Source organism: Terrapene carolina, unplaced genomic scaffold, assembly GCF_002925995.2.
Source record: "Terrapene carolina triunguis isolate 2854851 unplaced genomic scaffold, T_m_triunguis-2.0 Scaffold236, whole genome shotgun sequence".
NCBI lineage: Eukaryota > Metazoa > Chordata > Testudines > Emydidae > Terrapene > Terrapene triunguis.
Window position 1 is genome coordinate 6,316,441 of NW_020664587.1, and position 15,356 is coordinate 6,331,796.

Genomic DNA, 15,356 nt, shown 5'->3' on the forward strand with positions numbered 1-15,356 from the left:
CAGTGTGGCTCTGTGTGCTGGAAGATGGTGCTCATCAAGGGAATTGTGAGTCGGGGGCTGGGGAGCGCCGGGCGGGCGCAGCAGGGCCAGCCCCTGACCCTGCTCCTCGGCAGGTGCTCTGGGCTGGAGCAAGCCCCCAACCCCGCTCTCCGGCGGGAGCTCGAGGGGCGGATAAAAACGTCTGACGAGCCGGAAGTAGCCCACGGGCCGTGGTTTGCCCACCCCTGGGACAGATTCTGCTCCCATTTCAGAGACGAGAAACCTGCCCTGGTAACGGAGGACTTGCTACAAATATCACTTAGGGCTGGTCTACACTGGGGGGGGGGATCGATCCAAGATACGCAACTTCAGCTACACGAATAGCGTAGCTGAAGTCGAAGTATCTTGGATCGAATTACCTGGGGTCCACACGGCGCGGGATCGACGGCCGCGGCTCCCCCATCGACTGTGCTACCGCCGCTCGCTCTGGTGGAGTTCCGGAGTCGACGGTGAGCGCGTTCGGGGATCGATATATCGCGTCTTAACGAGACGCGATATATCGATCCCAGATAAATCGATTGCTACCCGCCGATACGGCGGGTAGTGAAGACTTACCCTTAGTTGGATCTAGATTTACCAGGGTGTAACCGCCTGCAGCCTCCGGGCTGCCATTGCAATGGAATTCCTCTGCATTTACCATAGTAGATTTTGTCCCACTGGCTTCAAAAGGAAATACTCTGATTTACACCAGCTGTAACTGAGTGCAGGATCTGGCCACTCTGTGGGGTTCCTCTGGATTTACCTGGCTCTAACCTGAGGGTTGTATTTGACCCTCCTAGCTGAAATATTTTGGCCTTACTTCTGAGGCCCCCACTGCTTCCAGCTGTGGCTACCCAGCCCAGACCTATTCCCACGTGCCATCTGGTGCTGGCAACACTGACTCAGCCCACTTAGAAGGTCCCTTCCTGCTTAGTTGCTGACTGCTGGGGTCCTCTGAGCGCGGCAGCAGCCAGTGGCAAGGCGACTGGTTCCAGGAGGCTGTGAAACAACACTCGCGGAAGGCCAAGATGACCAGGTGATTGTGCTCGTCTCAACTTTTGGGCACCCAGTTTGAGACACCTGGAAAGGACCTTCCAGGAAGGGCTGAGAACTCACCCTCTGAAAATCAGAGGCCTTTAACGTACCTCGTTGTGGGCACCGAAAAGATTGAGGCACCCAAAATCACTTAGCCACTTCAGAGAACCTCGGCAGGATAGCTTAGGCTGGGTATGAGCAGTGGACAGGAGCAGCCGTTATGCCCCTGCCCAATGTTACACAACCTGGATTCCCCCATTCCCACATCTGCCAAGGGGCTATATACTCTGAGGACACACACAAATAAAATAGGACTCTCTCTTGGGAAGCTGGCATCCATTAGCGAACATCAAACTCATGATTAAAACTGAGACTGAAAATGACAACTCGCTTTAGTGTCTTCACTCCAACATGGCTTGTGTCTCCACAGAGGCCAAAGCCTGCAGAGGACCTTCTGGGCTCCTCTGAAAAGCTGCTTAGACTTAAAATACAATTCAAAAAACCCAACTACTGTTGTTTCCATAAATCCTTTGTAACCATCACTGAGAAACAGGCTGGAATTCCTCTCTTTTTTCCCTTCCCACTTTGCTTCTGCTTTAGCCATGGTCTGCTCCGGGCGCTGGATGTGTCCAAAGGTGTCCACGGGTGACGTCCTCTTACTCGCCCTTGTATGTTTCACAGTCCTGGCGGTCACGGAGGCATCACCATGTAATGGAACGAGTGCTGGCAACCAACCCGTTTGAGCTCTGTCCCATGAGGGTGGAAAGAGGGCCTGGGAGATGGAGAGCAGGAGGATGAAGCTCTATCATGGCTGACATTTCCGCACATCCTGCCTTTTGTTTTTCATTATTGTATTTTTTTTATTCTGTCCATTATTATTCCCCCCCCCACCCTTCTCGCCAGTCGCACTAGCTCAAAGTCCGAGTGCAAAATGCATGTTTGGCGTGAACCCTAAACAAACATTTGCTTTCCGTCTTCCGGCACGATGCTATCTTGTCTCCAGTGATTCCAGGTATTCCAGTGCTATGTCGTAGCAGAAATGATACTGTTCCTTTAAGAAGAAGAAGAAAAGAAATGCGTGAAGAGCTGCCCAGCGTAAGCCCGTTGTACTGCACAAGAGGTTTTATTGGTCCTAGAAGCCTATGAATATAGCAGAGCAGGAACCAGACTTTGCAGTTTCACAATTTTGAAATTTCTGTGGCTCCAAAATAGAAGGAAAACAAGAAATTTCTAAATTTCCTGCAAAATGAAATTCTGGAGAAAAAAAATGCTTCCGCTCTATCAAAAGCTTTTGTTCCAATTTTGACTTTTCCCCATTAATTAATTCTATTCTATTACTTAAAAAATTAAATGAAAAGTCAGTTCAAAATGGAAAAACAAAATGTTCTATTTTGAATAGGTTCGAATACGATAATTCAACCTCAGAGAAATGCTTTTTGCCATTTTTCTTCCCAAAAGAATTTTCATCATTGGTGACACGTTTCCACAAAACGTTTCACGTTTGACAAAATTGGTATTTTCCAATGGAAAACCATTCCTTCCGAGCCTTTCCAACCAGCTCTGCTTCTGCTGCACGCTCTTGAGCGCCATCTGCTGGTACTGTCAGCTATGAACTACCTACCTACATAGATCCAGACAGTGCTTTTGGGGAACACTCTCGTAACATTACCAGAGGTGCTAGGACTAGGGGTGCTTCCGCACCCTCTCGCTTGAAGGGGTTTCCATCATATACAAGGTTCAATGGCTCTCAGCCACCCCCACTCTACAAACTGTTCCAGCCCCCCTGAACATTACCCATTCATTCAAAAAAAAGAATGCATTTGACACTGGTGAAAGGTGCCTGGGGACAGACCTGGGGACTAAAGTCCTGGATTATCCAGCCTTGGCAATGGACGCACAAGCATCCTACAAATCGCCTGGCCAGTGCAGCTTGGCCCTGACTCAGAAGACCTATAATCTAGGGAAGAAAGGGGAGCTCAGTCTGTTCATTTCTCAGCCTCCCCACCAAGTCTGCCCACAAGGGAGCCAATTCGTGCCAATTGTGGGGGAGGGAGGAAAGGGCTTTGCCGCATGGAATTGGTTCCTCATTAGTGTCAATGGCAGCCCCCACTTGAGACAGGACGAGACACGAGGTCAGCCAGGCGTGGGGGGTCTTTGCTGCATCTGCTACACATCCGTGCATGTCGGCTCCGAGCCCACCCTTGCATGTACGAAGCAGGGGACTGCACGTGCCAACAGATGCGTGCATATATCAGCCCCACTAAGGCAGCTGAAGGGCCCGATCCTGGGAATACTGGCATCAGGGGAGTCTTACCGTTCCCATTCAAGGAAGTGAGCCCTAAACAAACGGCTCCCTGCAGCAAAGACTTACAGCCTTCCTCTCGGTGCAATGGCTTGGATGCCTGCACCAGGAGCACAGCTGCGTCATTGCCGTTCCCTTGGTACAGGGACAGTTAATTGGTGCCTGCGCCAGTCTGGGTTGAGTGGGCGCAATGAAAGTACCCTTGTCTGGATATATTTTGTGGCTACGACTTACGTCCTGTGTGAAAATTCCCCTGGCTAGAATTGCTACCCTGTGCATTGATTTATCTATATTTAGAAGATATACAGGATCTTATTTTCCCATTAGAGGAAGGGCTAAAAATAACGACTTCCTCTTAATGGGAGGATTATTATGTATTTATTTAGATAGGCCCTAAAGTTTACTAGTATCTTTCTGCCCTGGACAGCGTACACTCTAAGAGCACGGTCGTGCATGGATGCGCCGAGTCAGGCATCAGCCCAGGGTGACAGAGCGGCTCTGGTGCCTTTAACGGAATGAGCCCTTTTTCCACTAGCAGAGCATGTGCCCATCTACTCCTCTGGTTCCCAACCCCATTTGGGACTCAACGCTCAACCCCCTGATCAAAGCAGGACCAATCCCCAACTAAATCATCCTAGCCAGGGCTTTGTCAAGCCTGACCTTAAAAACCTCCGAGGATGGAGATTCCACCACCTCCCTAGGGAACCCATTCCAGTGCTTCACCACCCTCCTAGTGAAATAGTATTTCCTGATATCCAACCTAGACCTCCCCCACTGCAACTTGAGACCATTGCTCCTTGTTCTGTCATCTGGTACTACTGAGAACAGCCGAGCTCCATCCTCTTTGGAGCCCCCTTTCAGGTAGTTGAAGGCTGCTATCAAATCCCCCCTCACTCTTCTCTTCTGCAGACTAAACAAGTCCAGTTCCCTCACCGTCTCCTCGTAAGTCATGTGCCCCAGCCCCCTAATCATTTTTGTTGCCCTCCGCTGGACTCTCTCCAATTTGTCCACATCCTTTCTGTAGTGGGGGGCCCAAAACTGGACACAGTACATCACAAGCAGAGGATAGCTGTGACTTTGGGAGGGGGATGAGCTTTGGGACCCTCTCAGAGCAACAAGGATCCTGTTTGCATGCACTTCCCTTCGCAAACACAAAGACAGGAGGGGGCACAAAATCCCATGCACAGGAAATCTATGCGAGAGAGCGAAGTGCTTCTAAAGCACAATCCTCCAGCAAGCTCTGCGGGAAGCATCAGTGGGCCTTCAAAAAGAATCCAATTAGCCGCGCGGAGGGGTGGGTACCACTAGGCTGGCCCAGGTGTGTGCGGGGGGGGGTCCCGGGGGAAGGAAATCAAAGAGAGGAGGCAGCCGCAGAGATTAAAACCACAGAATGCTTTTGGATTAAGGAAAGGAATTGTTTCCTTTTATAATAATGTAAAAATAACCCCCCACGGGCAGCCAGTGTGTGGGGTGGGGGAAGGCCCACGGGGAACCGCAGCTGGTCTGAAGTGGAGCAGATCCCCTGACTTCAGGGAGGCTACCCCAATTTGCCCCAGTGGGAGATCTGGCCCACAGTGGCTCCATTAGATTGAGTTTCCTAGAATAGACATTTCAGGTTCATTTAAGCCTGGGAGAAGATTGTGTTCTGATCCGAAATGCTGCTTTTTTTGTAATACCTTTGGGCTTGACGACTTCATGCCTGTCACTGCGCCTTTTTATTACTTGTTCTCCCCCCGCCCAACCCCGGTTTAATTCCTAATGCAAAGCACATCCCTCCCAAAGCCATTTCGGTTTTAGAGTGAGGGATTTTATAATCCAGGCAATGCGAACATGCTTTCCCTTGGCCACCTTGCTTTGAAAAACGCAACAAACCACTCGGATTCCTCTCGCAAAGCGATAAAACCCCTGGCTTGACCCCTGTGTAGCTCTGATCCCAACCAGATGTAGGTAGGGTTGCCAACTGTCTAAAGGCACAAAACCGAACACCCCTGCCCCACCCTCTGCCCCGCCCCTTCCCCGAGGCCCTGCCCCCGCTCGCTCAATTCCCTCCTTCCTCCTTCGCTCGCTCTCCCCAACCCTCCTCACTTTCACCGGGCTGGAGCAGGGGGTTAGGGTAAGGGAAAGGGGTGAGGGCTCCAGCTGGGGGTGTGGGCTCAGGGTGGGGCTGGGGCTAGGGGGCTTGGGGTGCGGGAGAGGGCTCTGGGCTGGGGCAGGGGGTTGGGGTGAGGGGAGGGATGAGGACTCCAGCTGGGGGTGCGGGCTCGGGGTGGGGCCAGGGATGGGGGTTTGGGGTGCGGGAGAGGGCTCTGGGCTGGGGCAGGGGGTTGGGATGAGGACTCCAGCTGGGGGTGCAGGCTCTGGGGTGGGGCTGGGGATGAGGGTTTAGGATGCAGGAGGGGGCTCCGGGCTGGGGCCCAGGGGTTTGGAGTGCGGGAGGGGGTGCGGGCTCTGGGGTGGGGCCAGGGATGAGGGATCTGGGGTGCAGGAGGGGGCAGGGGTGTGTGTGTGGGGGTGTGGGCTCGGGAGGGAGTTTGGATGCGGGAGGGGGCTCCGGGCTGGGGGTGCAGGCTCTGGGGTGGGGCCAGTGATGAGGGATTTGGGGTGCAGGATGGGGCTCTGGGCTGGGGCAGGAGGTTGGGGTGCGGGAGGGGGGTTCGGGGTCCCAGTGGCGCTTAGTTCTCAGGAAGCTCCAGCCCGGGAAGCAGCCGCCAGGTCCCTGCAGCCCCTAGGCGCATGGGCAGCCAGGGAGGCTCCGCGAGCTGCCCTCGCACCCGTAGGCACCGCCCCCGCAGCTTCCATTGGTCATGGTTCCCGGCCAATGGGAGCTGCAGAGCCAGCCCTCAGGGTGGGGGCAGCGCACGGAGCCTCCCTGGCTGCCCATGCGCCTAGGGGCTGCAGGGACCTTGCGGCCGCTTCCGGGAACCACGCAAAGCTAGGTCAGGTAGGGAGCCTGCCTTAGCCCTGGGCCCCCACTACATGGGTTGTGGCCACACCTCTGGTTGCAGAGTAGACGCCCCTGAGCTGGCACTTGGCCATGATTTGCTTGTCTCTAGCCTTAGCCCCGCTGCGCCACCCGACCTTTAATGGCCTAAAATCTCCTGGTTTGGCTTCAGTAACCTCCGGGAGATAGAACCCGATTCCGGGAGACTCCCAGCGAAACCAGGAGGGTTGGCAACCCTACTGGGTGCACCGTAAACCCACCCTCCATCGCTACACACAGCTCTGCACTGACCTCCTCATCTGCAGCACTCGCTGCTACTCTGGTCCCAGCTCTGCCAGTGCACCTCATTGCTCCACAACAGCACCTCCATTCTTCCAGCCCCTCAAGTGCACACACCCAGAGCTCCGCGAAGTGCTCCCCTCCTAACCTACAGCAGTCGGCCAGTCAGGTCGAAAGCAGCAGTGTCGTCCTTAGAGTAGCTTTAAACCCACCAAGCTGATCCCCGTCACAGAATCCGGAGCTGTCCTCAACTTTGTTTACTGCTCTGCCTATCTTTGCATCATCCGCAAATTTTATCAGCAGTGATTTCACTTGATCACTCCCCACTGACTGAGATCAGTCAGTTAGCCAGTTCTTACTCCATTTCACATACGCTTCACTGACATTGGATAATGCTAATTTTCCAATCAGAATATCATGTGGTACGAAGTCAAAGGCCATACAAGCGTCTAAGTACATTACATCTACGCAGTGACCTTCGTCAACCAAACTCGTAATCACCTCAAAGAACGAAATCAAGACCTATTTTCCATAAAACCATATCGGCTGGTATTAATTATATTCCTTTCCTTTAAATTCTTTATGAATTGAATCCCATATCAATTTTTCCGTTATTTTGCCCGGGACTGATGTCAGGCTAGTCAGCCTACAGTGATCTGGGTCACTCCACTTGCCCTTTTTGAATATTGGCACATTAGCACTCTTCCAGGTTTCTGGAGCTTCCCTGGTATTCCCAGACTTATTAAAAATTTACTTCGGAGATCTCCTCAGCCAACTCTTTTAGGACTCTTGGGTGCAAGTTATCCAAGCCTGCTTCTTTAAAAACGTTTATCCCTAGCCGACGTCATTCAACATCCTCCTTGGTTACCAATGGACTGGAAATCCTCCTCCTCCCCCAGACATCATTTTCACGTGGCACAAACACATCAACATGCTTCTTTCTGAATACAGAACAGAAATATTTACTGACCACGTCTGCCTTTTCTGCATCGCAGTTAACGGGTTTACCATCTCCATCTAGTAATGGGCCTAAACCATTGTTAGGATTTCTTTTGTTCCTTCGCAGGAGTAGTTAGGTTGTGTTTAGCAGGTGGTGTGTGCATGATGGGTTCTGGTGCTCGGAGATAGAAAAGGCAGGGCCACCACAGGCGAACGCAACCCACTGGAGGCCCTGTTGTCCCTGGCAGGATGTGAGTGACTCTTCCCCATCCCTCGTATCCCACCCAGGAGATGGGTGGGCAGAGACCTGAGCCCCCCAGTGACCTGTGGGGCTCTGTCACAGCAAGGCCTTCATGGGTGTGGCTCTCATTCGGGCACTGCAGGCGGGATCACGTGGGACCATGTCCTTGTTAAGCACCGTCATCCTGCGCACCATGGCGTGGGAGCAGGGCGGAGGGGTGCAGTCACCACTGGCCCCGCTGCAAGGATCAGGTCGCCACCCTGGGTGGGCGACAGGTCTGCTCTGGTATGGTGTCTGCGACGCAGCGCAGTGCCGGACCCAGCAGGCTCAGCCCCGGGCGCCTCCCAGGCCGTTCTCCAGTCTCCGTTCAGATCTGCACTCCCTGAGTTTGGGGTATGAATTCACCCACAGGGAAACTCTGCTGAAACCACCAGCAGTGGCCTGCTTTGGGGGCCAACCGATCTGGCTGCACATGGTGTCCATCTGACAGGGGGCGCATCAGGCCGGTGCCATCAGAACAAGGAGACCGGCCTGAGACCAGAAAATGCTCCACAGGGCTGCCCCCCTTTGCTCCTCAGCCAGACCCCTCCCAACCCCCAGGAACAGCTGGAATCATAGCCAGTGAATTAACTACAAACCGCCCCCTTTGTTCTTCAGGGACTGAGCCCAGCAATCACACTCCGAGGTCACTGCCTCATACTCTGGGATGCACCCAAGTCACATGCAGCAAGTGGCTGGGGCAGGGGGAGGAGGTGCCAGGCTGAGACGAATCCATCCACGCTGGCTTGGTGTTTGTCTCTCCCGGCTCCCCGGCCCAGGCTGGATTAACTGGACCCCAGTGTGCCTTGGCTGCCCAGCAGGACTTTCTGACACGTGGGAGGCAGGTCAAGTGGGAGGCAGGCAGAAGGGACGGGGCGGGGGGAGTCGTTCAGCACTTACCAAGGTCTCGACCATATTTGGCTTGTAGTTGCGGAGGGTCTTTGCAGCATAGAAAACATCCACCAAGTTGTGACACTTGATCATCTCCAGGATCATGGTAGAGGCACAGAAAGTGCCGCTCCGACCACCCCCATTCCTAGCGGGAGACATACACGGACTCAGTCAGTGGAGAGCCAGCGCACAAGGAGACCCACAGAGCAGCTGCCCCAAAAGCCGCCTCAGTGAAACAGAGCAAACCAGCTGCAATGGCTGGCCTCTTTCCCCCGAGGATCTGCTAGTGTTTGACAGGCTTTAGTGAATTCAGCTCTGTGATACCGGGAGGTAGGAAGTGGAGCATGGAGAGGCAAATGCCAATGCTTTCAACTTGGGGGCCTTGGTAAGTGGCTTGCTATTCAGATTGCAATGAGAGCGGCCAGCACGCAATGCCTCTGAAAATCAGGCCAGTTCCAGTCAGGGTGACTAGTTGCAGGCACCCGTGTGCGCATCAGCACTTGCTACAGCGGATAATACCTTCCCCTTTTCAGTGAGCTACTGCCAGAGTGGGGAGTCGGAGAAGCAAGTCAGAGAGCAAACAGATTCATTAGAGCCACCTGTCGCCAGGACTGGCTGGACACCCCGGAACTCCAAAGGATGCAATGGCTGAGCAAACGGTGCCACAGGCTCCTGTACCAGAGGGCTGGTGGGGAGCCGGGGCTGTAGCTAGTTTAATACAAGGTACCAAGAGTGGTCCTGGCAATTACAGAGGCGTGAACGTTTCTTCAGGGCTGTGGAACTTGTTTCCAACTCACCACAGTGTCTGAGCCCCTCATAATCTTTACTGTCTGAATCCTCAGGACGCCCCCTGTGAGGTAGGACAGTGCTGTTATCCCCAGGGGATGGGAAATGGAGGCACAGAGACTAAGGGACTTTCCCAAGTCTGGGCTATAGCAGGGAGTTGAACCCAGGCCAGCACCATAACCATGGACCATCCTGCCTCATCATCCTCCTGTTCTCCCTGCCAGGGGCCTGTTAAGGAAGTTAAGTAGCTCTGGGGAGCGAGCCGAAGTATCGTCCTGGATCAGAACCTGACTCAGAGACGGAAGACAAGGGCTAGGAATTTTCACTCTGGCAGGGGGTGAGCAATGGGGGACCCCTGGGGTCTGTGGTAGGAGCCTCTCATTGAGACGAGGGATCTCACTTTGCTGTCTCTGGCGTATCGGAAGGAATTTGAGGGTGGTTTCTGCTAGGAGCTGTTCACACCGTGCGTTTCCTGGCTGGGCCGGCTCCCCTAGAATTCATGTGGTGGTGGTCTGGGTTTTCCCTCTGCCAGGCTGCGCCTGACTGAACCTCTTACAAAGCAAAGCTGTGACCTGACACCGCCCCAATGGGATACAGACATTCTCCTAACTCCAAACTGACCAAACTGGTTCACATGTGGTGGGAAGCTCATTCCCAGGCTGGGGCCCCATACCCCAAGACTTGTCAGAGGAAGGCTGGGGTCTTGCAGATCATCGGGCCTGGACTCAGAGCACGGGGTTCAATTCCTGGCTCTGCCACAAACTTCCTGTGTAACTGGGGCACGTTCCTTTCTCTCTCCATGGCTCCAGTCCCCCTGTTCTCGCCCCCTTTATCTGTGAGGTCTATTTGGGGTAGCGGCTGCCCTCAGAACCCAGTGTATTGCTCAAGTCCCATCGTTCTGCTTAGCGCCAAACGCCACTGGGTACATCCCACCTCCACCTGCGAAGGCATCAGCCTTGCCAGACACACCGGCCTCTGATTTATCAGCCTCCACACTCTCCTCCTTGCCTTGCTCCCTCTCCTACCTCCCGGTCTTCATCTCCTCAAAGCTCCGAGGGGGCGGGGAGCTGTATTTTACAAAGGACACTCTCAAATTAGCCTTAGACTAATGAAGATGGACGAGGCTGTAATTAATTTTTGATTAAAAGCTCGCCTGCTGTCTCTGTCGATTTGAAAACTCATCATGCCCTGGTTCTGTGCGCGCGCATGCCCGTATGCGTGCAAATGGACGGAGGATGGTTGGGAGTGCGAGCTCGGTAACCAGCCCTGCTGGAGAGCACAGCACCGCAATCACTCAGCCGCCGCCTCCATCCCCCTCTCCTCAAAAGCCCGGCAGGCTCCCGGGGCCCTGCTCAACCCCCCAGTGAAGTCAGCAGCTTCCATTCTGGCTGCAGCGGGCCTGGGCCTCAGCTGGTGTCCAGGAGGGGTGGCTCCACTGAGCTCAACGGAGGGACACCGATTTCCACCAGCCAGGCTAGCGAGGTCGGCGCTTTGGGCAGGTGTTTTTTAACTGCCTCAAAACGCGCCACAGGGATCCGAGGGAATCCAAGATGGCAGCTGCCAGGTCCCTGCGCGGCACTGCGCGTGCACAGAACTGCATCCACGGTGGCTGGTTTAGAATACAGACTTCACGCCCAGGAGGGCCCTTGGGCAGCACTAAGGGTGGGTGGGCTGATGGGGGTCGGTCCCCTCTAGTCCTCTGGGCACGTGGGCTGGCGGGAGCCACTGGCCACCAGCCCTGGTGAGCAGGCTGTTGTTCTCCAGGGGCTACTCACAAGCAGTGCACGATTGTCCTCCCATCGCCGCTCTCCTCCTGCCACTTCTCCACTTGGGCCAGCAGGTGCAGGAACGACTTCTTGGAGTCTGGCGTATCCCTGTACGCTGACCACCTCAGGTACTGGAAATGCCGGACCATCAGGTGCCCTTCCTGCAACTAGAAGAGGCCCATCAGTGTGTGAGTACGGCCCCCTTCCTAGACGTCCTCCTTGCTAGTCAGTCATCTCCCCAGCACCTCTGCTAGTGCATCTCCACCCTGATTTGCACTGTCTGGCCATTCCAGTCACAACCCCCCAAACACACACGCAGCTCTGACAATGCACCTCACCCTAACCTGTAGCCCCGCCGCTAGCCCCATCCTGGACTCCCTCCATAATGCACCTCAGTCCTGCCCTGCAGCCACCCCTGCTGTTGCATTCTGGGTCCCAGCCAGGCTGGACGCAATAGATTACCCCATAAGTACTCAGCTGAGAGCACCTACATTTATTCATTCTGCATTCACGGCAAACCTCTTGAAACAGAGCCATCCGGCCAGGGGGCGGAGAATGGTAAGAATGCTCTTTAATACCCTAGTAATCTAGTTAGCTTTGCAACCTAATGCAGTTAGAAGGCTCCAGGAGGAGAAGGATTTATATGCACAAAGCTAAATAAGCCTGGGCTTTAGCCAGACGGATGAGGGGCTCAGTTCTGACTCGGAAGATGAAAATACTCTGGGAATGACGCCTGGCTTGTGCAATGAAACACTGGGCCCAGCGCTCCACTTGGGATTGCTGTTTTCAGCGACAAGTATGTGAGGAGGGGAGGAGGGCAGGTGAAAGGGAAGGGAGAGAGAAATCTAAGGCAGGTTGTTGGATTCCCAGCAAACAGCGCTGGATCTTGGGCTAGGATCCTAGATACCCAGGTGGGATGGAGCCAGGCACCTGCTCTTAGTTCTATCATCAGCAGGGCCAGAGAATTCCCACTCCCGACACCCTGCTCTGTGGCAGGATGGGCTGAGCTCATGTTTACATCCCAAAGGACGGCGCAGCACTTGGCAAAATCAGCTCAACGCGCGGTGCGCAGGGCTCGCTTTGCCCCCGCTGATGTGCACACAGGGCCCGATTCTGCTCCCACTTACACAGATGTGAAGCAGCAGCACCACCACTGACTTCTGGATTTACACCAAGGGCCAGGAGAGGAGAATTTATTCTCCAATCACACAGAGAGCAGTGTCACTAACACACACCCCTCAGTATCACACAAGCATACCCACGCACGTGGGTCCCAGTATCACCCACACCACACAGAGCAGCATTACAATCATACACAGCCAATATCATACCCACCTCAGCTTCACAGTTACATGTGCCCCTCCCACACACACTTTAGACATAACATCACCCGGAGCAGCACACACAACTACACGCCACACGCGCTCTCTCCCACTCCACACAGCAGCACCCGGCAATCACCCTCAGACACACACAGCAGCAGCCGCACAGACCGATTTGATTCTCTAGTGTAAACGCTTTCCCTTTAAAGCAGCCCAGGCAGGACTGCAGAGTTCTGGGTTTTGAAACTGCTCCGTCTAGTTCCTGATACAACTTTCCAAGCCCAGATAATCTGGGGAAGAGGCGACAATTCAGTAGGCCCTTTCCGCTGTCTGGATTGAAGATCCTAGCTGTTCATTTCACCTGGGCTGCTTGGGAGAGGATCTGATGTTGACGTCCATGTGTGACACCCTGACACCCCAATATTCACCACTGTCATGTAACTTGGATATGTTTTGCACAAAGTGCGCCTTGTGAGGTATCATTCTAAAAGTCAGGATCTGCTAGACATTAATATCTCATTGGATTGTATGTGCTGACGTCGTATGTGACGTTATGAAGTTTGGCTATGCATGTGTTACTGAAACACGTTGTGAGGATGAAAACACCCATAAGCCGCCTTTCAGGTACGACAGTAAAAAGGCCAAACAATGTTAATGGCTCATTGAGGAAATGCACACAAGCACAGGGATTACTCCAGGAACTGTGTACAATAGAAACCTCTCAGAGACAGCACGGCACAATGGGAACTGTTCGACCCAGGTCACAGGAAAAGAGCTTTCCAGCAAGTGGGAAGAAGATATAAAATGGGAGAAATGACATCATGAGAGGACCTCATTCTCCCTACAACAACACACCTGGAAACACTTGAGGAACAAAGACTGAACGGGGGGTAGTGATGGCCACAGGCTAAAGGTATTTCTAGCCTGTCTATGAAAACCTGGGAAACCCAAGCTGCAAAGCCAAGGCAGCTTGTACCTTAAGAATTTGCCGGCCTGTTTATCACTCAGGGTGAGAATTTGCTAATTCATATCCTACCTATCTAGTAGGTTAAGCTCAGTTTACGGTTTTGTTTATTTACTAGGTAATCTGCTTTGATCTGTTTGCTTATAATCACTTAAAATCTATCTTTTGTAGTTAACAAACTTATTTTATGTTTTAATCCAAACCAGCGTGCGTTTGACTAAGGAGCCTGGGGAAAATCTCAGCTTGGTTACCACAAGCGTGCACGGTCCTCTTCACACTGAGGGAGAGGTGGACCAGGTGTTAAACCCATAGACTGGCCAGATTTGACCAGGGCAGGACATACTGCTCTGGGGTCCTAGGCTGGGCCTGCGTGTAACTGCAGCGGGGTGTGTCCCTACCTGTGTGAAAGTCCAAGCTTGGAGGGCTTTGCAATTTGTCACAGTGGCACAGTGTGAGAGGGCGCCCAGGCTGGTGGGGCAGAGGGCTCGGTGGTACCCCAGTTCCAGGTGGCACCCTGGGAGGAACCCATTACTCATGCCATTTAGTTTCCCCCACTGGTCAGTTTCCACTGAGGCAGCACGGCTAATGACCTGCCTGCAGTTATTCTGGAAGTCACCTGCCAGACAGGTGCTGGTGGGGAGTGGACATTTTGCTGACATATGCTACCCATTAAAAATAGCCCGTGGGGCTACAAGAAAGGAAGGCGCCTGAGGGTCAGGGGCTGTCTCTGTGCTGATCCAGTTACGCAGGACAGCAAACGGAGACATCAAAATGCAACTGAAGCACCCAGGCCCGTCAGGCAGGCTCGGCTCTGACATTCAAGTTAGAGTCTAAATGAGGTCTGGGCTTGCTCCAAACCACCGCTAAGTGCTAGCGACGGGCAGACCTCTAAATGATTCCATTCAGACGTGCTCCGGAAAGCATGGATGTGTCTTTGAGTCTTATCCAGACTTCTTGGGTCTGAGATTTAGGACAGAAATCTGGCCAGAACAGGCCTCCTTACAGGATCTCAGCCTGTCCCCTTCCAGCTGGAATCCAGACATGCAAGAGGGGAAAGTGAAAAATAATGAGGTGGGGGGGGGGAAAGGGGAGCAAATGTCTTCAGGTGGCAAAAATAAAAAGGGTTAGGATCCATTGTGAGGTGTGGTCGAAGCTCCTGCTCAGTTCTCAGAGGAACTGCCAGTCCAGATCGATCGGACGGCCATTTAATGCACTCGCCTGTCTCCAGCCCTGGCCAGTGCTAGATGCTTTGGAGGAAAGTGCAAGAAACGACATAATGCGCAATTATGGAATAATCTCCACACAGGGGAAGGTTCTTCCTAAATCCGGGTAGTTCACCCATCACGAATTTTAATGTAGCCATAGATAAATCTAGCTCTATGTAGGCTTACGATAAGAATATCTGGCTCTCATCTAGCGTTTTTCATCAGCGGATCTCAAAGCGCTTTACAAAGGAGGTCAGCATTATCATCCCCATTTTGCAGAAGGGGAAACTGAGGCACAGGGCTGTGATGTGACTTACCTAAAGTCCCCCAGCAGGCCAGTGGAGAGCCAGGAGCAGAACCCGGACCTCATGAGTCCCACCTTATCCACCAAGCAACGCTTCCCTTAGTAGCAGCCACGGGGGCCTTCTGCCTGTCCAACCTCTGACTTCTTCTGTCTGTCTATGGTGTGCCAATCAGCATAGTGCCTGGGCATGTGATGCCAGCTCCGCCATGTCTACTCTCGATTAATTCTGAACCTTTGTTGAGGTAAAACCCCTTCCTTGGAGAACCGCCCCCACCCCACAAACACAGTGTGTAGCCAATCCAAGAAGCAACGCACGTGCAGTGA

The 15,356-nt window shown here is 53.4% G+C and overlaps 1 protein-coding gene across 1 annotated transcript in view; it reads right to left on the bottom strand.

The window, feature by feature from the left end:
• Positions 1-573: 573 nt before the first annotated feature.
• Positions 574-15,356, bottom strand: part of PTPRU (protein tyrosine phosphatase receptor type U) — a 267,462-nt gene continuing 252,679 nt past the window's right edge. Inside the window, exons 29-31 of the mRNA XM_026657076.2 lie at positions 11,247-11,404; positions 8,695-8,830; positions 574-2,104 (exon numbers count right to left, since the gene is read on the bottom strand). Coding sequence (XP_026512861.1) covers positions 2,042-2,104; positions 8,695-8,830; positions 11,247-11,404 — 357 coding nt within the window. The 3' untranslated portion in view covers positions 574-2,041. The remainder of the gene's footprint in view (positions 2,105-8,694; positions 8,831-11,246; positions 11,405-15,356) is intronic.